The following is a 24,417-nucleotide window of genomic DNA, read 5'->3' on the forward strand; positions in this document are numbered from 1 at the left end:
ACCGTGGCTTCTACTCCGTGGCCTTCAATCCTGAGGATCATCCAACCAGGATGTTTTGAGTAAATCACAAATTTACAGACTCTAAATTATGTCACTAATGTATTTCCTGTGTTTCGATCACGCCTAGTTGCATTCATACTAAAATTCACATTTCTTCTGACGGCCTACAAGGTTTTATATGGTCTGATCCCTACTGGCTACTTCGTAGACTCGATTTCACTGATTTTAGCTCACCACCCACAGCCTCACGGCCTTCTGATCCTCAAACATGCTCCTCTTATTACTACCCTAGGGCCTTTGGACTGGCTATTTCCTCCGCCTGGAATGCTGTTTCCCAGTTACTTACATGACTGGCTCCTTCTTGCCATTTAGATCTCATTCCGAATCTTACCCTCTTTAACCACACTATGTAAAATCTCTCCTTCCCCCTAGCCACTTTCTATTTTATTATTTTGTTATATTTTATGATTCTTTTTATGCTTACCTATTTACTGCCTGTGCTCATTTAAATGTAAACTTTATGAGAGGCTGGACTGCATCCATCGACTTCACCACTATTTCCTCATTATCTGGAAGAGCGCCTGGTAGGTGTCTACATGGTAGACGCTCAAAATATGCTGTTGGGCGAAAGATTCTATCAGAATTAATCGTACTTAACATAATTCATGATGAAGGATTCTATTTTTACTTTAGGCAGATTCTTACAGGGTATGAGGAAGTGGGAAAAGAAATGGTGAAACCAGTCCCTCACAGTTTGCCATTCGTTCCATCATCGTTCAAAATAGTCACTGCAGATGGAAGCGTAAAGGTTGTGATCATGGAGGCCACTGTCCTGCGCGGTGTTCACTTCCTTACTAAAGAAAGAAACTAACACAAAACAGAATTTCACTTTTGCAGGCTTTCATTTTTCTACCTGAACTATCCCTCCAGGCAAAAATTCCAAATAAAACCCCCATTCGGTTAAACAAATTCAACAGGGTTGGGTGGAGAGAACCTGATCTCAAGGTATGAGCCGCAGATGGTGACAGCTGCAGCTGGGCGGGTGAACCGCAGCATCTCTAAATGCCTTTAGGCTGGACAGAGTAACTAGGTCATCGACCTGTAATCCAAGTCTAATAAATTGATGGGAAAAAAGCTTAAGCATTTCCTCCTTAATGCATTTTCCACCTGAAGACAACAAACATTTTTTTTTAAGTGAGCATTCCCAATACAGTCTTGTGGACATGATAAAGCATTTTTCCATTCATCAATTTTCTGTGTTCTCTAGCATGTCTTATTCATCATTTGTCGCTTCTTTTATTTATTTATTTATATTAATTAATTTATTTATTTATTTATTTATTTATTTTCATTTGTCGCTTCTAATTGCATAATATGTAAATTAAGCTTTAGATCTCTTCGTGGTCGATAATAATCGCCCTCAACTTGATAATGATAACTCTAGAATCCACGACAACTTCTTGTAACCTCAAAGAAATCTTAGGAAACATTACAAACCTAGAGTTTTAAAAACCCATTGTTGTTTTTTTAAAAAGTCTTTGCATTACTTAGCAACCATCCTAAAATAGAAGAAGAAACGATTTATAAAGTACAAAAAAAAGTGGCTTCCGCTGATGCATGTGGTATGAAACATTTCATTTATTTACATGACTTTTTTAAATGGAAAAATACAAGGTGTGATTTCAATAGAATAAGAATTTAAAAATCTATCATTCCTAGAAAGTTCTCTGTATTTTGTAATTTCAAAAATAATAAAAGTATGTTAATGGTGTTTTTATTGCTTCTGAATATTTCCTATACTTTCCAAAGTTCCAACTCTTTGTGTCGTGTCAAGAAACAAAATCAAGGACAATTGTCTCTCAAATTACCTGTTTTTCCCTCTTCTGTCACAAAATAGATAACTATATGAGATTTTACTTGGAATTTATACTACATTTCGCAAAAATAAGTGTGAGGTTACCAAAGAAACTATGCTGGTGTGTGACGACCCCAAGTGTCCTGTTACTGCTTGTGACTGTGTGGCCTGAACACCTGAAAGTAGGAAGAGTGACGGCCGAGCTCACGTTCTCCACAGAACTTTGGATTGATTTTAACTGGTCTCAGTGTTCAAGCGAGCCCAGGGCTAGCCTCGGCCCGCCTGGTGGTGACGGCTGCTTCAGGGCGGGCGACCCGGAGGGGGAGAGCCACGGGGGCCGCGGGGGCAGGTGCGTCCCGCGGTGGCAGCGCCAGTCGGATCCTGGGACTCGTTCCGGTGGCCATTCTGGTGGCCGGGACCAGGGCAAGGCCCCCGCCTGGAGGCCGCGCTCCCACCTCCTGGCCTTGGGTGACGGCCGGGCCTGAGCCGGCTCGGCCGCGCTGCCTCACACATCGACAGGAGACCCCGAGCCCCAGCTCCCCACCATCCTTGGAGGGGAAGCAGCCACAAGGGAGCACTCACGGAATCGGGACCCAAGGGCAGAGGTCAGACCGACCGCTGTACGTCCTCCTGCTGGCTGGGCCGCGGGGAGATGCGGGCCACTGCCCCAGGCCCCAGGCCCCCAGGCCCCCAGGTCCCCAGGCCCCCAGGCCCCAGACCCCCAGGCCCCCAGACCCCCCAGGCCCCCAGGCCCCAGACCCCCAGGCCCCCAGACCCCCCAGGCCCCCAGGCCCCAGACCCTCAGGCCCCCAGACCCCCCAGGCCCCCAGGCCCCCAGGTCCCCAGGCCCCCAGACCCCCAGGCCCCAGGCTGGGTTCCGGGCGCACCCCCGTGACTCTCCGTGTCTCCACAGGCGCTACCCTGACTGCCGTTGCATTAACTTCGGATCCTGGTTCCTGCTTTCCTTCCCGGCTGCTGTGATCATTCTGCTCTTGTCCTGGATCTGGCTCCAGTGGCTTTTCCTAGGGTTCAAGTAAGTAGAGCCCCCATGCTGATGGCGGGACGAGGTTGCCTGGGCTCCCCGAGAGCAGCCGGAGCCCCGCGGTGCCCGGACTCACAGAGCCCCCGGGCCCGGCTGAAGGCCCCTAGCAAGTCCCCACACCAGGTTGGCGGAGGAGGGGCCCGTAGAACCCAGCCCGTCCTGCCGTCCTTCGGTCCTACGCAGTGATTCACTGAGCGCCGGCGGGCCTGAGGCCTCCTCCTGATGGGCCAGGCCAGCCGGTCCGGGGGGGCTCCAAGACGTTTGCCCCCTCGTGTACGCGGGCATCGCCTGCGCCGTCCAGTGCCCGCGGCCGCCGCCAAGACTGGCACGTCCTCAAAGAGCCGCAGGGAGACCGAGAGCGCGCCCTGTGTGTCCGGGACGAGGAGCCGGAAGACCGGGGACAGAGCTGTGGCTCTTCGCGACGAGCCATCTGTCTCGGTCTCGGTGTTTCAATCATAAAACGATGGAATTTAACTGGAAGATGAGTAAGCCCGCTTCCCACGCTGTGGTTCTAACACACATGGTGCAAGCTGAGAAAAGGTCAAATCTCTGTATTCAAGGAGAATCGGCGAATATTACCTCGGCTGTGGCTGGAGCTAATGAGCTACTTAAATGACCTAAGTGACGGGCAACGTCTAAAATCCCGAAGGGCTCCACGGCAGATCCGAATGCAGCCTATACCTGGAGCACATAAAACAAAACCCCAGAAAGACCAGGGAAATGACTGTAAATCAAACCCTGAGGATCTTTTCCTGGAAAAAAACAAAATAATTCAAATTCATCTTTACTGTCTTGTATTCAAATAATTTCAAGGACCTGTGAGCAAAACCACATGCTCTCTGCCGGGCAGGGGGCCCGCGGTCAGCTCTGCAGCCTCGCTCTGCAAAGCAAAGCGCAGTGACCAGGTGGTGCTCCCTGCCGCCCTCCGAGCCCCACCAGGAAGGTGCTCCCCCCCTCCTTTCCCCTTCCTGGGTCCTTTCCAGAACGGCCACAGTTTTGTTCATAGTTGGAAGACGGTACTGATGGCTATAAAACAAAACAACCCACTCTCTGTGCAGATTGTGGGACCAGCATGCGGCCGTCCTCCCGCTGAAGCAAATGTGTGGCAGGTCACGGACCCCAGCAGGGGCCCAGGGAGGCCAGCTGCATCCTAACGCCCCTTCCTGGAGACGCACGCCGTTGGGGTGGCTTCAACCGCACGGGTGGCAAAGCGAGAGGCGAAGGGCGGCAATGCCAGCCGTGGGACACAGCGCCCAGGCCCAGACCCACAGTGGTGTCCTTCCCTTTCGCTACATAGAAGGACTTTATAAAAAACGTATATGACCATGGTCATTATTTTGAAGTGGCCCACCGTGTATAAAGGGAAAACCAAGAAAATAGAGGGCAGGCGCACTGAAGGGGGTTGTCTAGGAGATCAAGAATGCGGTGAGGTGCCTGCGCTAGGCAAGGCCCCTAACCCACGGCCCCGGGCGCCTTGGGGCAGCCCCCGCCGCCCACTGCATCCCTTAGGCCTTGCACGGCTTTGCCTCTGCTAAGTTTGCAGTGTCCGCCTCAGGGCGGCAGGGTCTTCACCTCCAGAGGCCTAAGAGCAACAACCAGAAATGATCAGCCCCTCCCCGGGCAGGCACCACACATCCTGATCGGGGCTGGGGGGCAACACGGCTGATGCCCCGTTATAAGTGACCCCAGCACACTTGGCGGGAGCAGCTCGTCTGTCAGCGCCCTGAACCTACTCAAAGCAAGAGCTTGCCACCCTGTCACAGGCCGCTCCAAGGCACCAACCTTCATTTGTCCAAAGCCATCCTGGCTTTGGACTTAACTGTTTATCATCTTCAACCAAAAAGACCAAGTACGTATGCAGTCCACTGGGTAAAAAACATTTTTTAAGGAGACTCACCTTTTTTTTTCTTTTTCTTTTTCTTTTTTTTTCTTTTTTTTTTTTTTTTTTTTAGAGAGAGGGAGAGAGCGTCAGGAGGGGCAGAGGGTGAGGGAGAGAGAATCCTAAGCAGGCTCCACAGCCAACATGGAACCCAACGAGGGGCTCAATCTCACGACCCTGAGATCATGACCTGAGCCGAAACCAAGAGTCAGACGCTTAACCGACTGAGCCACCCGGGCGCCCTGAGACTCACCCTTTTTTTAAAATTCTACTTTCTATTCTCTAGGTGGATCTCAAAGTGGTCCGTGGATCCGTTTCTCACAATGCTCTTATTTAAATTGTGACAAGGGGTAAAATTTCGAGATTGGCACTGGTCAGTAGTTTAGTTGAGACCATAAAAGTTAAATATTACCTCATCGATCTTAAATATAACAACATCCATGTAATTCTGTCCAGTGGTTGGAGTGTGTCCAGGAGAATGATTTTCAGTATGTACGATGGATGTAAGAATTGAGGAAAATCTGTTCATTCAAAGGGAATAAGAGTTTAAACATATTAGAATAGCAGAGCTATGGAAAAAATAAGTAAATAAAAATGTGTGTGATGGTTACGGTCACACCATCCTAGAGTTCTTATTTTTTCCCTCATGTATATCCATGTTTAGCTCAGCAATTTTATTTATTTATTTATTTATTTATTTATTTATTTATTTATTTATTTATTTATTTTTAGCCCAGCAATTTTATAGGAGAACATGCTTCTGCACTCATTCTTTTTTCCAAAACTGCTTTTACTGAGGCACGATTGGCATACAAAAAGCCGCAGATAATTAACGTATACGACTTGATGTCTTTGGAGCTACGTGGACACCCGTGAACCATCATCAATGTGAAGGCCATAAACTTTCCCATCACCTCCCAAAGTTTCCTGTTGCCCCCTTTGCTTTTTGAGGTTCTTTTTCTTCTTTTTCTCCTTTTATAGTCAAAGCACTTAACGTAAGAGCTATGCTCTCGGTAAATTTTTAAGTGACAGTACAGTGTCATGAATTATAGGCCTTACTTTGTGCAGTGGATCTCCAGGACTTATTTCTTGTGACTGAAACTTTGCACCCTTTGACTAACACCTCACCATTTCTGTCTCCTTACATTCCCTGACAAACAACTGTTTTACTCTCTGCTTTCATGTGTTTGACTATTTTAGACTATCTATAGGTGAGACCATTCAATATTTGGTTTTTCTGTGTCTGGCTTATTTCACTTAGCGCAAGGTCCTCCAAGTCCATCTGCCTTATCACAAATGGCAGGATTTCCTGATTCTTTAAGGCTAATATTCCAGTGTATGTTTATACCACCTTTTCTTTTCTTTCTATACCGCTTTTTCTTTATCGACTTGTCAACGGACATCAGAGTTGTTTCCACACCTGGGCTATTGTGAGTCATGTTGCCGTGAACACGTGGATGCAGGTATCTCTTCAAGATCCAGATTTCAATTCCTAAATCTCCACTCAGAAATACCTTCCCTACCCACACATAATGTGATCTGAGCTACTTATAGACATTCCAAAAGATAGAACATAAGAATCTAAAAAAAAAAAGAAAAGAAAAGAAAAAGAAAGAACATAAGAATCTAACCATTTGCTCATTTGCTTGTTCCACTGGAGGAATTTTTTTTTTTTTAAAATCTAGGCCTAGAGCAGTACTTCACCCAAAAAAAAAATAAAATAAAATAAAAAAGTTTTGAAGACCTGAGACTTCAGGAAAGGAAAATTAGTCACAAGGGAAAGTGTCAGTAAAAAACGGAGACTGGCAGTTACTATTAGCAGAAGATGGGAAACTAGTGGATTCTATTAGGACATAAAGGATGAAAGAAACTTGAAGAAAAAAAAATGTAATAGAGTTGGTGTGCGTCCTGAGCGTAAGAGCCCTAGCTTCGACTCCCCTCACGATCAGCGTACATGACTTCTCTGCCCTAGAGAATGGCTCGAGTCTGGTATATTTTGTGCAAACTGATGGATCTGACAACCAGCTGTCCCATAAATTTGAGGAAGGTTCTGTTGAGTTGACGAGTCAAGTATTTGTCATGCATGCCAGCGCTGAGTTCCGGCACCAGCGCAAACACCAATGGCACTGCCCCTCCTTCCAAGACTTCATTACCTAAAGAGATAAAGCCTACACATGTGCAGCAAGTAACAATCAAGGTCGACAATAAAGAAATCAAAATCTGTAACACTCAGGTACGGAATATGTCAGAGATGAGCAGCACGTGGCAAAATTCCAATGATGTGAACACTTCGAGAAGGAGGCGATCGGGGGAGGATGTGTGAAAATACAGAACAAATATTAAGCCTTGAAAACGGAGCAAACCAGGCAAGACGGGAAAAGGGGAGAGGACATTCAAAGAAGGACCTGGAGGCATCGGCGTTGCACACAGATCTCTGTTATTGGCGGGAGGTTGGTATTTTGTGAAGCTTTCGCGCAAATCTCCTCTTTAGGGAGGATCCTCTGCTTAACGGGCTCCGTTATTGTTTTCAGTTTCAAGGAGATGTTCAAATGCGGCAAGACCAAAACAGCCAAACAAAAAGCTTGTGCCGAGGTGATCAAACAAGAATACCAGAAACTCGGGCCAATGAGGTGAGACACGCCCACGCGGGCGCACGTGCAAACACTCCTACACACGCAGAGGCTTATGCGGCCTGTGTCTGTTTAAGGTGAACGTGCACCTTACCGTAATTTAACGTATTTAAACACGTAACGGGGGCCTGGAGCCCGCTGACCTTTGTAAATATGACTCGACGGGACAAAACACATACTTCGGCCCAACAAAAATTTCCCAGATAGAGTGGAAGGGAGCCAGGGCCCCGGCGAGGAGTCGAGTCCTCTAACCCGACGGTCACCCTCAGCTGCTGGTCGCCGTCACCTGGCCACGGTGTGGGTCGGGCGGGCTCCGGTGCCTGCGAGTGTCCTGGCCCGGGGCCGACTAGGCACGGACTCCTCCCGCAGGTACCAGGAGATCGTGACCTTGATCCTCTTCATCGTGATGGCTCTGCTCTGGTTCAGCCGGGATCCTGGGTTTGTGCCCGGTTGGTCGGCGCTGTTCTCCAAGTAAGCATCGTTCCGTGTCCCGTGTGCTGACCCTTCCCGTCTCGCCCCATTTCTCTCCTCGGTGGCCCCACAACTCAGAGGGTTGGAGGGACTCCTCTCTCTGCTGGGAAGGTGGCTCGATTGGCTCGGTTCTAATCTTTTCGGGACAAGAGGTGGGAAGGAGTGAAATGACAGGGGCGACCGCAGACAAGAGGTCTATGCCCAGCCGGGCTCCTCCGAACAGGCCCTGCTGGTCCCCAAGGGGTGAGGTGGTAACGGGCCTGTGGGTGCCAGTGGGAGCAGGGCCCCGGGTGGGAGCAGAGCCCCGGGGCCCCGCTGGGTCTCACCAGGCTCCTCGCTTGGGGCGAGTCCCCCACGTTTCCGGCCTGGAAGGGACACTGGCAATGGTCGCTCCACGATGGGGGGGGGGGGCGAGATGCGTGTTTCTTAGGTGACATGAATGCCACCCTGTCCTCGCTGGCCCCCCGAGAGAGGCTCACATTCTGGGATTCTTGCCGGCTTATTTTTTTATTCAGTTCAGTATCTCGTCTTGCCCTCTCATCGTGCTCACCTGTACCCTAGTTCACTATGACTCCATCCCTGCCCCTATTTTGTAACCAGGAATTTCCAAGTAAGTAGTCGGACCGATTCTACACACTGACGTTAGGAGCTGGAAGCTGGGTCACGTTAATTTTACCTCCTCGCATCTCCCAGGCCAGCAGTCATGCTGAGTCACATGAAGTGAGGGGGACGACGAGACTGTGATTTTCTAAATTAAGGACCAGCCTACATATCAATATAAATACTTGGGTTTTTGAGATTTGTGCTGTTAATCCATCTCTCACCGAGGTGCTCGGGTTCTTAAATTGAGCAGATCCCTGGTGGGGACTTCCTGCCTCACACCCCACAGCGGAAATCCACGTTTATGGGGACAGAAACCAAAATTGTTGGGGTTAGAAGTACCCGGCCCACGTGGAGTAAAGAATTCCCCGACCCCTGAGCCAGAGCCTTGGGCCGCGTGGGCCCTGTCACGGCTGTTGAGAGCTCCACAGGGGCGCAGGTCTCCTCCGGGCCCCCGGGCGCAGCGGTGCCGCGTGAGGGCGGGTTCCACGGGGTCGGCTTCAGACGGTGAACTTCGTGTTTCGAACTAAGACTTGTCACTTTGCAAAGTCCAAACACGAGGCAGCATCCGGTTATTCAAAGCAGGCTATTCATAGCAAATTAGCACTTAACACCTTCAGTATTACTTTTTAGTCTTGTAATAGGTCCTAAACCAACATAAAGTGATTATTGTCCTTTTAAAATCTTACTCCTGGGCCACCTGGGGGCTCGGCGGTGGAGCATCTGCCTTCGGCCCAGGGCGTGACCCCGGGGTCCCAGGATCGAATCCCTTGTCGGGCTCCCCACAGGGAGCTGCTTCTCCCTCTGCCTGTGACTCTGCCTCTCTCTGGGTCTCTCATGAATCAATAAATAAAATCTTTAAAAATAAAATAAAATAAAATCCTCGTCCTATTACCTTAGGAAGGGAGAAGGGAGAGTCTTCTCTAAACACCAGGGTGTAAAGACCAAATGAAATCAGACAGTAGCTAATAAAAACCAGGAAGAAATCCCAGCAGAAGATTCAATATAATCAGTCTCTAATTTCTATTCCTTACTGAAGGAGAGTGTAATTCAGGAGACACTTTGTTTGCAGCAGGAGAACAGAGTATATTTGCTATGGGCGGGTGCTCAGGTTACCTAGAATTCTGAGAAAACAATAGGAAAAGGAACAAAGGTTTGAGAGAAAAGGGGATTTGAGGATACAAATCTAATCAACTTTGATTCATAAATTGCCAAAGCAAATAAAATTTGTGTAAGCCTAATATTTTGTAATGGTGAGACAACCTTTGTTCCTAATAAACTAAAAATAAAATGAAAATAACAATAAAATAATTATAGTTTTAAAAGTCTTTTGGAACAAAATGACTTCAGTATTTATAGCTTGATTTTATTTAAAGTATAATCTGTAGAATGTACATTATAGAGATTTTAAGCATTTCGAATTTCCAAAGCTAGGATGATATATCAAGATTTATGGCTACCACCTAATGTTTTCATTCCATCTGTTTGAACCTGGACTGAATTCAATGTGTCGTTTCATATAAAACAAAATCAGATTACATGATGCCTGACCTAATTTGGCAAAAATACCGTAAAAAAATACAGCTCAAATAAAAGAAATAAGGAACAACAACATAATAAATATTGGTTACATTTGTTGAATGAATTACACCAAGATAGCTTTTTATTCAGCAAAGAAATAAATAAAATCTATATTTAAGGAAAACAGACTCCTTTATCAGACTCCTTTATCCTTTGTCAGGTTGAATAAAATAGTCCATTTCCTTGATTGTTTAGACTGCTCAAGTAAATCACAGATGTAGAGGCATCTATACTGTGGACACGTTGCTGAGTCACAGGAGAGCAAAATAATCTCCGGGGTGTACATAGCTCTTCTCAGACTGCAAATATTCACTAGCTAATATTGCTGAGTCTTAGAACTGAATTCTAATTATTTATGTCTGTTTCATTCATATCTGGTTTCCAGGTGCTTCTTAACTGTTGAGGCTTCTGGGAGCCTGTCTTATTTGCTGGAATGGCCTGGTGATTCTAAGACCCCATCTGTTCCTGAATCACTCTTAATTTGCACAGTGATCATTTATGAGCATCTCATAAACCATTCTAATAATTAATATTCTTGATTGAGTTTCATAGGGTGCAAAGCATTAAATGGGTTGATTTCATTTGTATGATATGGCTAGGGCCTATAATCACAGTAGCAGATGTTGCATCTTAGAAAAACAGATCAATTTCTTTTCAGAAGAATTTTAGAGGACTCCAGAAATACCCTTTCCTTGCCACAATGCAATAGTAGGATGTTATACAACAATCATACAGGGTTTTGCCTGGGCTAGCCAATTGTTGAATTGGCTCAATTCTCTGCCAATATAATTAAAAGAAATAATTCAAAGAAAAAGTCGTTTATCAAATCCTTAAGCTTTACCTTAAAAGGAATTTGCCATGTTGCCCTTGTATGTCAGCATGTATATTCATGGTTTTGAAAATAAGGAAACATTATATGTTGGAAACATATGGAAACAATGGGAACATGGTCTGAGATTTTTGGCTTTACTAAGTTTTAATATTTGGTTGGAAATCCATAGATGTTAGACCAGATTATCCAGAATGAAGAACCTATAATATCACTACTATTTGTATGCTTATTAGCATAGTCAATTGTTGTTCAGTTCATGCAAATTCTTGATGCAATTTTTTAATGTATCCATCTGTCCTTTTTCAGGTATCCTGGTTTTGCTACAGATTCAACTGTTGCCTTGCTTATAGGAATCCTATTCTTTATTATCCCAGCTAAGAGATTGACTAAAACTACACCTACAGGAGAAATTGGTTGAGTATTATTTATAATTCTGAATGAATTTGACAGAAGAGAAAATATTACAAAATTCCATTGGTTTCAGTTAGTACTTAAAACAGAAAGAATGGACGTGCTCACCCTGTCTGGGCATGCCTTGTGTGCACATCGCAACCCTGATTCAGCCAGCACATGTTCTCCCCCTACAAGAAGGATCATCTTTCTTGGCAGAAGTGAGAAGTAGATTTCCTTATGTACCATGGTTAGGATTCCATTACGAGTGATACTATTTGGTCCACAATAAACCCACTTCCCCTGCCATAATCAGAATTAATCTTACTATTGGCAAACATAGGAACAAGAACTTGGAAGTCACACTTCATGAGGAGCCCTTGGTAATAAATAAGTGCTAAGGATCTAAAAAGATGAGGAATTTCAAGGGAAACTACTATTACAGCCTCACAGTAATCCTGGAGGGAATGCAAATCAAGCCCACACTTAGCAGAACCTAGTGTCACAAATGAAAGATGAGGTATTCCGTGGGAGCATTTGTTGTCTTTGTGATACGTGAATAAAGAAGTACCCACGTTATGTGAACCTACCCTTCCTTTGCCTGACACACACACACACCTTTTAAACATAGGATTCATCTGCATCTATGCTGTGTACTAATACAGTATGTTTTGGGTAGTCAGATTCCTATGTTATTATTGTGGGACAAATAGCTTAAAATTGTTTGAAAATAGTCTAGTATAGTTGTGGGCTTTTTTCTTGATGGCTTTTCTTTTATTTCTCTCTTTCCATTTTTTTTTTTTTTTTTTTTTTTTACTTAGATGGAACTGGGATTCATGCAGTTGGGTTGGCCCTTCTGACTCCCTGAGTCCAAACTGATAAATGACTAGAGTCAGATGTCTAGGACATGATATATGTAAATACCACAGCATAGATATAAGTGCCTTTTGTTCTTTACTTGAAACTAGAACATCTCAAAGCATGTTAGAAGGAGATATTAAAGTACAGAGTAACGATTTCTATGAGACCCTGAGGACTGACCATTGCACAAAGCCCTAAGGCCTGTCGGTGGCAAATGTTGAAGAACCAATGCTTGACTTAACTTTCCTGGCTCCCATATCTGAACCACCCACTGAGAAAGAGCCTTGCTTCTGTTGGGAAGAAAGAATTTTCTTTGCCCTTCAAGATTCTTGTAGCTGGACTAAGAATCAAGTTGACATGAGACAGATTAATGGTAGAAAATCAAATTTAATAGTGTGCAGGCAAGGAATCCACATAGACGTGGAAGTTCCAAAGACAGTGAGGCAACATGACACTTTTATGAGCTGCGAAGAAGGGTAAGGGTCTGAGGATACAAAGAGGAAAAAGACCATGAGCAGGAAGGTGAGAGGAGATATTTGTAAAACAAAGGCTGCCTAATTATGAAGATAAGGTTCTTAGGTAAAAAGGAATCTTTATTAATCTCTCTCTTCCTGGTACAAGAGGGTAGTTGGGTAGTTGAGGGGGAGGCCAGGAGCTTTTTCTGAATCTGCTGGGTATTGATTGCTTTTAACTCAAAATAATGTTCATGCCAAAGAGGCCCATCTTGGGACAGCCTGCCCTTAGACCCCATGCCCCTATCCACAATTCTCTCTCTTCTCATTCTTCAACTCTTGTTCTCCCTGAAAACCCACTCACGCTAGGTTTAAAAATGATATCATATGTTAAATTTTACATGAGAGGTACATTTCAGAGATGTTTGCATAATAACAGGACATATGCCTTAATTCAAGTAAGAAATAACAAAATTTCCATCAATAGTGATGGTAGGTTTGGCTTAGGTTTGTGGGAAAGAAATAGGAAGGGATCTTATCAGTAACTCTAAAATCTTACCTTGTAGAAGGCTGCTTGTTACACACAAATGTTAAATGTTAATAATATATTCATGGATGACTTTTTTTTCAATAAATCAAATGAGCCATTATGACCCAAATATCAAGAGAAATCTTCATGATAATTGCTTTATAAGAATTTTAAGAGTCTTATAAATACTTAAATTATTTAATCTGAGCTTTGTTTTACACTGAAATCCTGATGAATCTATTATGACCTTCCTCATGATTTGAAAAAAACAATAAAGATTCAAGTAAATATTAGTGAATAAAAGTATAATGTCACACTGATGATTTTAGAACCAATGGCATATTATACACATTTTGTATAGCAAAGAATAGTACAGCCCAATGCACTGTGTCGCTCATAGCAGGCAAAGATGTTAGTGAATGAATGAATGAAAGGCATTATAAAGGACAATGATATAGTCTTTCTAAGTTTACTCTGTAATATGATCCAAAGGATTTTTCCAAGATATGGCATTTTTTTTTCTTTTTTTGTAATGCAGTGTTCCACCTCAAGATAGGGATATTAAAAACTTCTCCTGAGATGGTGATTTAGGATAATAGAAAAAAAATGTAATATGGTCATAATTAAGCAATGTATAACTATTGGGCTTGTGTTTTGCAGTTGCTTTTGATTATTCTCCACTGATTACTTGGAAAGAATTCCAGTCATTCATGCCCTGGGATATAGCCATTCTTGTTGGTGGAGGGTTTGCCTTGGCAGATGGCTGTGAGGTAATATGCTGTGACTAAGATATTTAACAATTAACTAGACTTTTTAAAAGAAAAACAGGAGACATTCAAGCTTTGGCGTATTCAACTTTATCCTATCATTTTAATGATGCAGATTTTAATAGCCATGCAGTAAGTATACCACACAGATGAAGTGAATTTAATAATTTTGGCAGGCTGCAGGCATTAAACATCGTTTTAAAATGATGTCTCAGTATGTCGAAAGGGATAAAGCAGAGAAAATTAGAATTCTGCAGGAAGGGGGTAAAGAGGGGCAGAAGGAGAGGGAGAGAGAGAGATTCTCAAGCAGACTCCCCACTGAGCACAGAGCCTGATATGGGGCTCAGTCTCACCACCCTGCAATCATGACCTGGGCCAAAATCAAAAGTCAGACCCTTATCCAACTGAGCCACGCAGGCACCCTGAAGATTAGAATTCTTAATCCATGAAATAGTATTAGAAACTTGACCAAAAAGAAAAAATATAAAAGTCATATGTACAATGACTCCTCGTAAAACATTCTGTTTATAACCTTATCTTACTTCATGATGAATTTGAGTAGCTCACAGACCTCTTTTCAATATATCATAGTCCTAAGGCTGTCAGAGAAAGAGAAGGAGAAATAATAGTACTTTATTACATCATTTATTTATTACATATTAAGTATGTTAAAGGTGCTTTGTACATGTTTATTGAATGAAGTCAGAATTTTATATAACCATGGCTAATATTATATTATGTCCAATTTTAAAGAGAAATAAAACCAACATAAGGAATAAAATTCATGTCAAGGTTACAATTGCTGATTCTGATTCCCTCACAATTCAAAGTAGCTGTCAAAAGAATGGAAGTTATTGATTCTGAGAAGCCAGATCTCAGTCTTGCTGAAATAGTAGAAAAGTGTATTTGCCTTATATTTCTGTCATTTAAACTTGAGTGGTCTATGAAGCAAGCCAAATCTAGACATCAAACAACATTGTAAGTGGCACTCAGAATTGAGACAATTTCTAAGATTTTCACCCATTACTAAATCGTATTGCCGAGAGCTCAGTGTCCAAATACAAAAAAACCCAAAATGACAATAAAGTCAGAAACAAAAAAAACCCTCCCTATAGGCTGTTAAGAAGATAGCTGATAGTTATTTGTCTTGAGAAGAATAAAAATTTAACTCCCCAGAAGCTAAAAGGGTGGATACAACACATCTCTCTCACCAACCTTTTTACTTTGATGACTGGATAAGGAAATGGAACAGCCATGAGCTTTAAATGTTGCACAGAAGGCTTCGAAATCCAGAAATGAGAGGTTTTTAATTAGTCAAAGGAGTAAAAAATTTTCATGGACTTTTTGAGAAGATACTTTCCTTCTAGGAGTCCTACAATGACTTTCAAGTGACAAAGGCCTCCCCAGACTCGTACTTTATATAAACTGGATAGATCATAGGACAAAGAAGTAGCAACTTTATTCTTCACAGTACACTAAGTGACTCAGGTACGAGCAATATTGATATAATCATACTGGCAAACTTTAAACATTGACTTAATAAAAATGTGGATATAAGAGTAAAAGAAATAGGGGGACACAATATATATATATATGGTTGATGATGTAAGAAAACTAAATCCTTATGTAACATGTTAGAAAGTTAGTAAACAATGTCTAAATGTGAAAAATAGGAAAAAGCATGTTTTAAAAACTAGCTATACATAGCTAATATGGCTTGAAAATTGTGTCTGAGGAACACAACTTAGGAGGGGAGAGAGGTAGACCAGAGGCTGCCATTTTCCTAAAGCCGTATAGTGCCACATGACTTGTTAAACTATCCACATATATTAATTAGATAAAATTAAATTTCAATTGAAACAATGTGGGAAGACAATTCGAATTTCCTAAAGCATTTCAGTAGTTTTGAAATAAGAATAATTGAGAGCTTCTCTGTGTCAAAGCCGCCTAGATCCACCAAACCATGGGAAAATAGGAAAGATTAAAATTGTATTTTAGAAACTAAGTTCTTAGAGCAACTGGCATCTTATGCATTTAAATTATGTCTGATTAAAATGATTGTTAATGAATAATATTGAAATTTTTTTTTTTTAGGAGTCAGGATTATCTAAGTGGATAGGAAATAAATTATCTCCTCTAGGTTCATTACCAGTTTGGCTGATAATTCTGATATCTTCTTTGCTCGTCACATCTTTAACAGAGGTAGCCAGCAATCCAGCTACCATTACCCTCCTTCTCCCTATATTATCTCCATTGGTGAGTATCTCATTCATCTACTTTTATATTCATCAAAAGAAGAGTGTTCCACTCTGCTTGTTCTCATATTGTGGTATAGAATCATTTTGGGTGTGAATGATCTTCCTGTAAGTAACTTATAGGGTGGTCTTTATTTGCATGAATACATTTTTAGGAGACCTTAAATCCGGAGAACTCTTTTCTTCCACATTCAAGTAGAAGGATCTTAAGAGAAGCACTTACCTTCTTCTGTCTCCCCGGATTTTATATTTGCAGATCATCGGGAGGGTCAGCTTGAATCCTTTCTAGCTGTAAGACTTTGGGAATCCATGTTTCCTGGCAACTTTGGCTCTGACACTGACACTTCTCTCTTCGGATTATTCTTCAATTTCTGAGAAGTGGTTCATATAAGTGATTTGCAAATGAATGAAAACCTAGGCTTACACTTCAGGCTTTAAGCTAAAATATCTTAGACACAGTTCTCTGCGGCCCAGGGAATAGTTTTTAAAGAGAAGTAAAAAAGCAGATTTGCAAGGAGAGAGAGGAAAAGACAGCCTTACTTCTGTCTCCCCACCTAGCTAGCAATTACAAGAAATAGCCTTAAGTAAAGTGTTTTTCTTATGGGGACAGCTGAGTTTGGTGAAAGGATAGCACTTCAAATTAAGAAGGATCGCCCTTCTGGGATTGTTCTGCTACAGCTCAAGGGGCAGATGTTGGCGTTCTTGAGCTGCTGCTTCAAATTAGAGAAGAAATGTAGGCAGTTTTTAATGGTAAAATATCATTTTGGTTTTTCTCTTCTTTGCTTCTCAACAAGGCACAGTTAGAAAATTAGGTGATGAATTAAGGGTAGTAGTAACTCTTCTTCTAAAGATGATCCCTAAGCAATTTTAAATTGTATAAGGCACAGGGGCAGACAAATAATGGAATAATGAGAAGCTTTGAAGCCAGAGGGACCTGAGACCTTACATACGCTCTACTGCTTGTCAGCTTTGTGTCTGGACAAGTTACTTTTGCCTTTCCGTGCCTTAATTTCTTATCTGTTATTTGGGGCTATAGTAGCCATCTCATAGGTCACTGGGAAAATTTAGTTATTTTATATAAATGCACCCCCCCCCCCACACACACACACAGAGCACCTGGCACTAGATGAGTAAAAACTATTTTTGTTTGTATATGGTTCTTGAAGTAAATGATACTTTATTTTCTATATGAACTAAGCTACAGCACTTAAATAGCACTAATTACCATATAAAAACAAGAGGAAAATATTCTTCAAGTGATAACTGCATTTCTGAAGAATATTCTTCAAGTGATAACTGCATTTATGTGTATAGTATTAGGTCTTTAGATTTTAACGTGCTTCTGGGAAAGCTTATCATACTAATCTTGTTCATTTTGATGCTTGGTGCCTACCTCAAAATTTTACCTAAACTCCTTCTTATCTTTTCCAACAGGCTGAAGCCATTCAAGTGAACCCTCTTTATATTTTGATACCTTCTACTCTGTGTACTTCATTTGCATTCCTCCTACCAGTAGCAAATCCACCCAATGCTATTGTTTTTTCCTATGGCCATCTAAAAGTTATGGACATGGTGAGTGAGCTGAAATCAGGTCCAATAGACATCTTTGTGTGTGTGTGATGTCCTGGGTTATCACTCTTTTTACACACTATCAACTGCCAGGAAAAGCAAGGCTTTAGTTCTGCTTCTGAAGGGGAGTACATGATTGGTCACAGAACTGTTTTTAAAAATGGTAACTAGAAGCAAACTTACCATTAGGATTTGCAGTCACAAACACAGAGATACTGAATGCATCAATAACGTACTTGAAAAATGAAAAGAGCACAGAGTATGGGCAACACAATGGCTTAAACTCGCATATCAGTATCAGGATCCAACTTGACCTAGTCAAAAAGAAGAAATAGGGTTAATGAAATTCAGCAATTACACGCTGTGGTTTTCTTTCTTTCTTTCTTTCTTTCTTTCTTTCTTTCTTTCTTTCTTTCTTTCTTTCTTCTTTCTTTCTTTCTTTCTTTCTTTCTTTCTTTCTTTCTTTAATTTATTTATTCATAGAGACACACAGAGAGAGAGGCAGAGACACAGGCAGAGGGAGAAGCAGGCCCCACGCAGGGAGCCCGAGGTGGGCCTCCATCCCGGGTCTCCAGGATCACACCCTGGGCTGAAGGCAGGCACTAAACCACTGAGCCACCCAGGGATCCCCACGCTGTGGTTTTCTACCACAAATATTTTGCAGCAAATACTTGCTTCACATAATACACTGGACTCAGTACCTGCTGATGAAAGGTCATCTTTCTTGCTCTGATTCTAATGGTGGCACCTGACATAAAAGCACAAGCAATAATGAGACATTCAAGTGATAAAACATGGTCATTTTTCCCAAATACAAAAGTAGTGATTGTCAAGGACTAGTTTGAGAATATTCTAGTCTCCCCCTAACCTTGATTACCAACTTCCAAACCAAACAAGGAAAAAAAAAAAAGAATATAACCAAAGTAAACTCAATGAGCTTACTATGAAAATTCAGTTCCAAGGTCTCAGTTGCCTCCTCCCACACACAGTGCTGTCCCTACAACCCTGCAATGTAAAAACTCTGGAAAGCTCTCTATGCAGAAGTCACATAATATCCTTTTGGAAAAGAAAATGTGCATAATAGAATACAACCAGTGTCGGGTGTATGTGAATTTAAAAAATTAAAACAGGATTCTTGAGTGGGAAATATCAGAAAGGGAGACAGAACATAAAGACTCCTAACTCTGGGAAACGAACTAGGGGTGGTGGAAGGGGAGGTGGGCGGGGGGTGGGGGTGACTGGGTGACGGGCACTGAGGGGGGCACTTGACGGGATGAACACTAGGTGTTATTCTATATGTTGGCAAAATGAACACCAATAAAAAATAAATTTTTAAAAAACAAACAAACGAAAAGAAAAACCAGGATTCTGGATTAAATGAGTGGCTTGCATGGACAGAAAAGGGGGCCTCTGTAATAAACATTGCTAGGTATCCCCTTTTGCTTCGGGGCTCCATGTTTTAATACAGAGAATGCAGAGATAAGCTTTCTCTGTAAAGAGTCAGATAGTAAATATTTAACGCTCTCTGGGCCATATGCTCTCTGTCACAACTGCTCGGTTCCACCATTGTACATGAATGCAGCCAAAATATGTAACCACCATGGTTGTGGTCCCATAAAACTTAATTTGCCAAAACGGATCATGAGCAGGGGTTTGCCAACCTCTGTTTTAATGGATTAAAAGCAACTTTGAAATTTTTAGTGGACACCAGGATGATGACACAAGAGCTAGAAAAATGATAACTCTAAAGAAGATGAATAGAAGTGGCATTTTATTAAATCTCAATAAGAGAATACTGAAGGCTAAACTAATAATGGTATTGAGTGAATTTGAAAGATCCAGTTATCATATAGTGACCTGAACCTTATCCACTGAAATACAAGACCTCAAAACTCATATTCTGATTTAACATGAAATGGGAAATTTTTAAAGGGATTTTTCTTGAATCAGAGTGATTCCAGTATATTCCTAAAAGGAACCTCATAGAATTTGCAACTAAATGTCATTTAGTTGAGGATAGATTCTGTTTTGATATGAATGGAGAGCTCAATGTTTTGTGAAGTAACAACAATTTATGCTAATCATTTATGACATATATAAGTCTGACATCTACTTTCTGCGTTAGTATTCTGATTCTCCTATAGGTTTTCTTTTCAGGAAACTGACATTTATGCTCTTCCCTATTCAAGGTTAAAGCTGGACTTGGTGTTAATATTGTGGGTGTTGCTGTGGTGATGCTTGGCATGTCCACCTGGATTTGGGCTCTATTTGACCTCTCTACTTACCCTTCCTGGGCTCCTCCAATCAGTAATGAGACCATGCCATGACAAGCTGAATGCTATGACTATCCTTTGGTGAGTTTTGGAAACTATTGAGAATTCACTGCAGATACGGCATTGGAAAATTGGTGACTCATTTAAATTAGTCCTGTTGTAGCTGCTGTGGTTCCAGTAAACACCCAAAACCTGCCGTCGTAACCTAGAGTTCACAATTCCTTGGAGACGCAACCAAAGAGTGACTACGTCCCTTTATCAAGAAGCCTGCAGCTGAGATTCTGCTCATGGACCATATGCATCCTGCTTCATCATAAGAATAATTTATAACATGACCTTCAAAAAGATTAGGCGATTTACTTCATTTTACATTTTGGGTTTGGTGTAACATTTCAAACATCAATTTATTATCTCAAAAACTTCCCGTAAAGTTAGAAATAGGAAATAAAACATACCAGTTAGTTAATACATGGATAAATCATTCCTGTTGTGTTGTTGAAGGGAATTTGTTGAAAAACCAACGCTGTGGTCATCTGCACCGTATTGCAGAAAAAAGTTTTAGTCTAAATGAAATGTGCATCCTCCCATTTAGAAAATACCATATTATTCTTCATGTATAGATATGGCATGAAAATTGAAATTGAATTAGTAGTTTCAAAATTATAATTGAATCAACTAAACAACAGAAAACTTGTAGATAAGGATTAATTTCTACTTGACCGTGTGGTTAGATTAATGTAATTCATACCTTTAATATCTCAGTGCGCTAAGAAATGCATTTTGTAGGGCTGTGACTAATGCTTGCTGTGAGATGCACTGTTAGCACAGCATAGTTATAAAAGAAAGCTAAACACTATAGAACTATTAACACATTTATGTAGCTGTATAGCAATTTTGCTTTAGTGTTTATCTTACTTCAGAAATACACAAAGTTAGGGGTGTCTGGAGAGCTCAGTTGGTTAAGCATCTGACTCTCGATTTCGGCTCAGGTCATGGTCTCACAGTCATGAGATCGAGCCCTTGCCTGGATCCTGCTTAAGATTCTCTCTTTCATTCTCCCTCTGTTTTCTCTCTCTCTCTCTCTCTCTCTGTCTAAAAATAAATAAGTAAACAATAAAATAAATTTTTAAAAGTTTAGAAATAGAAATACATAATGTCATGTAAAAAGACTCAGAAATTTAAATGAATTATCACTATGTATAGACACAGAAAAAGGTCACACAACTCCATTATTATCAACATTGAGATGAAATATCAGATGGAAAATAAGAATAAAACTGTTGAAAAATTTACAAAAAGAAAATGAATTATTCATGGGCAAACAAACAAAAAAGGAGATCTAAACATTCAAACAAAAAGTGGAAGAGAATAGTCTCCTAATATGAGGGTTGTGAACAGGAATAAGGTCTATTGACATTCCAAAATCAGACTACAAGGGGAAAAATGACAATCAAAAACAAAATAATGTGCAGTTAGGAAAAGATGGAGAAGTTAAAACATAACAAATTTCATTCTAAAAATAAAAAGGAAGAGAGGCCAAGAAAATATCTTTGGTATTTTTAATCTTCATAGAAGTCATCAGACCTGGTTTGGGGTTTTTTTGTTTTGTTTTGTTTTGTTTTTGTTTTTTGTTTTTTGTTTGTTTTTTTGTTGTGTTTTTTTTTTGCAAATGATGGTATTTATAAAGTTGTTCTTAAAAATTAAATATAGTAAAAAGTATTTTTAAAAAGGAAGACATTTCTTTAAAAAGCATACATGATAGATTGTCTATTATCTATTTATTAGTCAATGCACAATTTGTCAATTTAAACCTTAAAATATACTGCCACTTTATGTATATCTTCTAAGTTCCCCCCTATTCATTTGTTTCTTTCCCTATCATATGTTACATATTTATTTAAGATCAATAGTATTTCTTTTGGGCTTTTTTCTAGTCATTCAATTTATCACTGCCGAATTATGTGATGAATACATTTTAATTATGAAAAATGAAATGACTTTTCAAATTAGAATGAGTAAGTTTTGCTCTCAAGAAAATAATATAAACATTTCAACTTGAATCATTTTAATGAATTACTTCCAACAGCTGCCAGCTGAGTACAGGAAAAGTAATACTTAGTCAAAATTTGTTTAAGTGAGCCATATCATTCTCTTGCTACATCTTTCTGTTTAGTTGGTATATCAAAAATGACTTAACTCATCCATTTCACATTTGTTCCATTTACATCAAAGTTCTCAAGCTCTTTTAGTTGGAAAGATGATCAAACAAATCTCTGTCCTCCCACTCTATGGTAGATAGTGTTTTTGTCATTATCCTCATCCTTACTTAAAGGTTAACTAGAAATCTTTGTCACTTTAAATCCCAGTATCTCACTTAGGGTTGGATCTTGTCTAGATAATAGTAGCAATTTCACTAAGTGCCTATTTACTGTCTGTTCATGCAAGTGCTTGGAAGACTCCACCGACATGTGTGGATCCTTCACTCACCCCAACCGCCTCTGAACATGTCAGCATCTCCAGAACTCAGACTTCCTTCCTTTCAAATGTCTGCACTCTTTCCACCTCACTTGGTATCCAAGGCTTTGTTCTCTCCTTTCAGCCTGGACATTAGGAAAGTATGCTTTTTGCCAATGGTACTAATTAATCCTATTAGCCAAAATGGATTAAAAAAAATTATCCTGATACCTGAACTGTTTCTTGACATGTGTACTGCATAGGATTATATTTCAAAGATTTGTTATTAAATATATTATTCTATCTCTGCCATGGCTAAATATATGATAAAGATCTGTGTCATCCGTCCTTTTATTCCAAAATTTTACTGATTCAGTTAATGAATGACTCTCTTTCCTTGACTATGTGAATTTCACCAAATTAAATTTTTTTTTAAATTTTTAGGAGGGGGAGGGTTGTACTAAGAACAAAAGAATAAACTCAAACAAACTGGGTCAGTTTTAGTACTCTAACATAATCTAAAAAGGAAAGGTTAAAATTGTTAGTCTAGGACACCATTAGCCATGCTATTCAAAAATGAAGCACTTTAGTCAAAGGAAAAATTTGCTAGGTAAGTTTTGAAAACACACATATCAAAACCACAGGTCCCCATTGTAGAAGCGAGACCAGACTAGCCCAAGAGCAAACAGTGAAACAACACATAACCAAAGCAGAAGCTAAAGGGTTTTTCCAAATATGGGGATCTTCATTTACCTTGGAAGAAAAAGACAGCATTTAAAAAAAGAAACAAAGGGACTTTTCTTACTTATAGTATAGTGGTAGAGATACTGGGGGCAGTTTTGAGGGGAGTAGATCTTAAAGCCAAATAATAATAATAAAAAAATATTGTATTATGTGCATTCTGTGTCAGCAAGAAAATAATGGAAATTCTCCAAAGAGAAAGATGATGGAGCATCAGCAAGAATGCAGACGTGGCAACTGCTAATCCCTAGAGAGCTCAACATTTTCTTTTAACAGATACACAAGGAACAAGGGGTGGGAGACAAAGCCAGGACCCAAGCAAGTTGTGGGTTGAGTGGAAAACTATGAGTGAGGATCTCAAAGGACTGTGTTCTCTGAAAAGATGTAAGCTAGGACAAAATCCCATTTTATAAAGGGAAACCTCAAGGGAACCTCGATGTCTTGGCCTATGCACTGGGTGAAGGAATCTCCCCGGAGAATTCACAATGTGCAGGTTATGGGCCAATACCAGTGTGGGGGTGGGGGTGAGGGAAGACCAAACCCTTAATCTCAAACTTTATTTTAAAACAATTCCGGGTTGATAGTGTGCCTGAGTACCTGGCAAAAAAAGGAACACTTTCTTCAACCTGGGGCTCAACATATTACTAAGATTAAAGCTCGGCAAGAGATTATGATCGAAACTTGTCAATTATGCTAAGACAGAAAACATTACTGTTCAAGAGCCACATGAACAAAAGAAACAATCCGAGTGCAAAGACAACAGATACTCTAATTATCAGATAGAGAATATAAGATGAGGAAGTATGTTTGAGAATATAAAAGAGGGTATTGTAAATGTAATTGTGGTAGGAAGAATGCTGAAAATGTCTCCTAAGACTTCTGGCTCCTGGTTACTCAGTCAGACTCCAATCTAGGTACTGCTGTGAAGAGGTTTTACACATGGATTCAGCCAGCCTTAAACGATGGAGATTATCCTGGATTATTCAGGTGGTCCTAGTGTGATCCTATGAGCCTTAAGAAGCAAAAGAGAAAGGTCGAAGGATCAAGGGGGTAAGATGAGACAAGGGGAAATCAGGGAGATTGAAAGCATGAGCAGGATGGACCCAATATTGGTGGTTTTGAAGGTGAAAGGATTTATAAACCAGGGAATGCAGAAAGCCTCTGGAAGCTGAGAATGACCCCTGGTTGAAACCCAGCAAGGAAACAGAGTCGTCAGTCCTACAGGCGCATGGAACT

The 24,417-nt window shown here is 41.0% G+C and overlaps 1 protein-coding gene across 3 annotated transcripts in view; it reads left to right on the forward strand.

Annotated features, from left to right (window-relative positions):
• SLC13A1 (solute carrier family 13 member 1) overlaps positions 1 to 24,417 on the forward strand; it is a 105,136-nt gene that overhangs the window by 56,852 nt on the left and 23,867 nt on the right. For 2 of the 3 annotated variants that reach the window (XM_077855958.1, XM_077855957.1), the window contains exons 8-15: positions 2,769 to 2,888; positions 7,308 to 7,406; positions 7,776 to 7,877; positions 11,197 to 11,303; positions 13,783 to 13,892; positions 15,984 to 16,145; positions 17,579 to 17,716; positions 19,903 to 20,067. In XM_077855958.1, coding sequence (XP_077712084.1) covers positions 2,769 to 2,888; positions 7,308 to 7,406; positions 7,776 to 7,877; positions 11,197 to 11,303; positions 13,783 to 13,892; positions 15,984 to 16,145; positions 17,579 to 17,716; positions 19,903 to 20,040 — 976 coding nt within the window. In that variant the 3' untranslated portion in view covers positions 20,041 to 20,067. Of the gene's footprint in view, positions 1 to 2,768; positions 2,889 to 7,307; positions 7,407 to 7,775; positions 7,878 to 11,196; positions 11,304 to 13,782; positions 13,893 to 15,983; positions 16,146 to 17,578; positions 17,717 to 19,902; positions 21,075 to 24,417 lie in introns of those variants that run through there. The other variant, XM_077855956.1, reaches the window with a different exon arrangement.

The sequence above is a fragment of the Canis aureus genome, chromosome 18, assembly GCF_053574225.1.
Source record: "Canis aureus isolate CA01 chromosome 18, VMU_Caureus_v.1.0, whole genome shotgun sequence".
Classification (NCBI taxonomy): domain Eukaryota; kingdom Metazoa; phylum Chordata; class Mammalia; order Carnivora; family Canidae; genus Canis; species Canis aureus.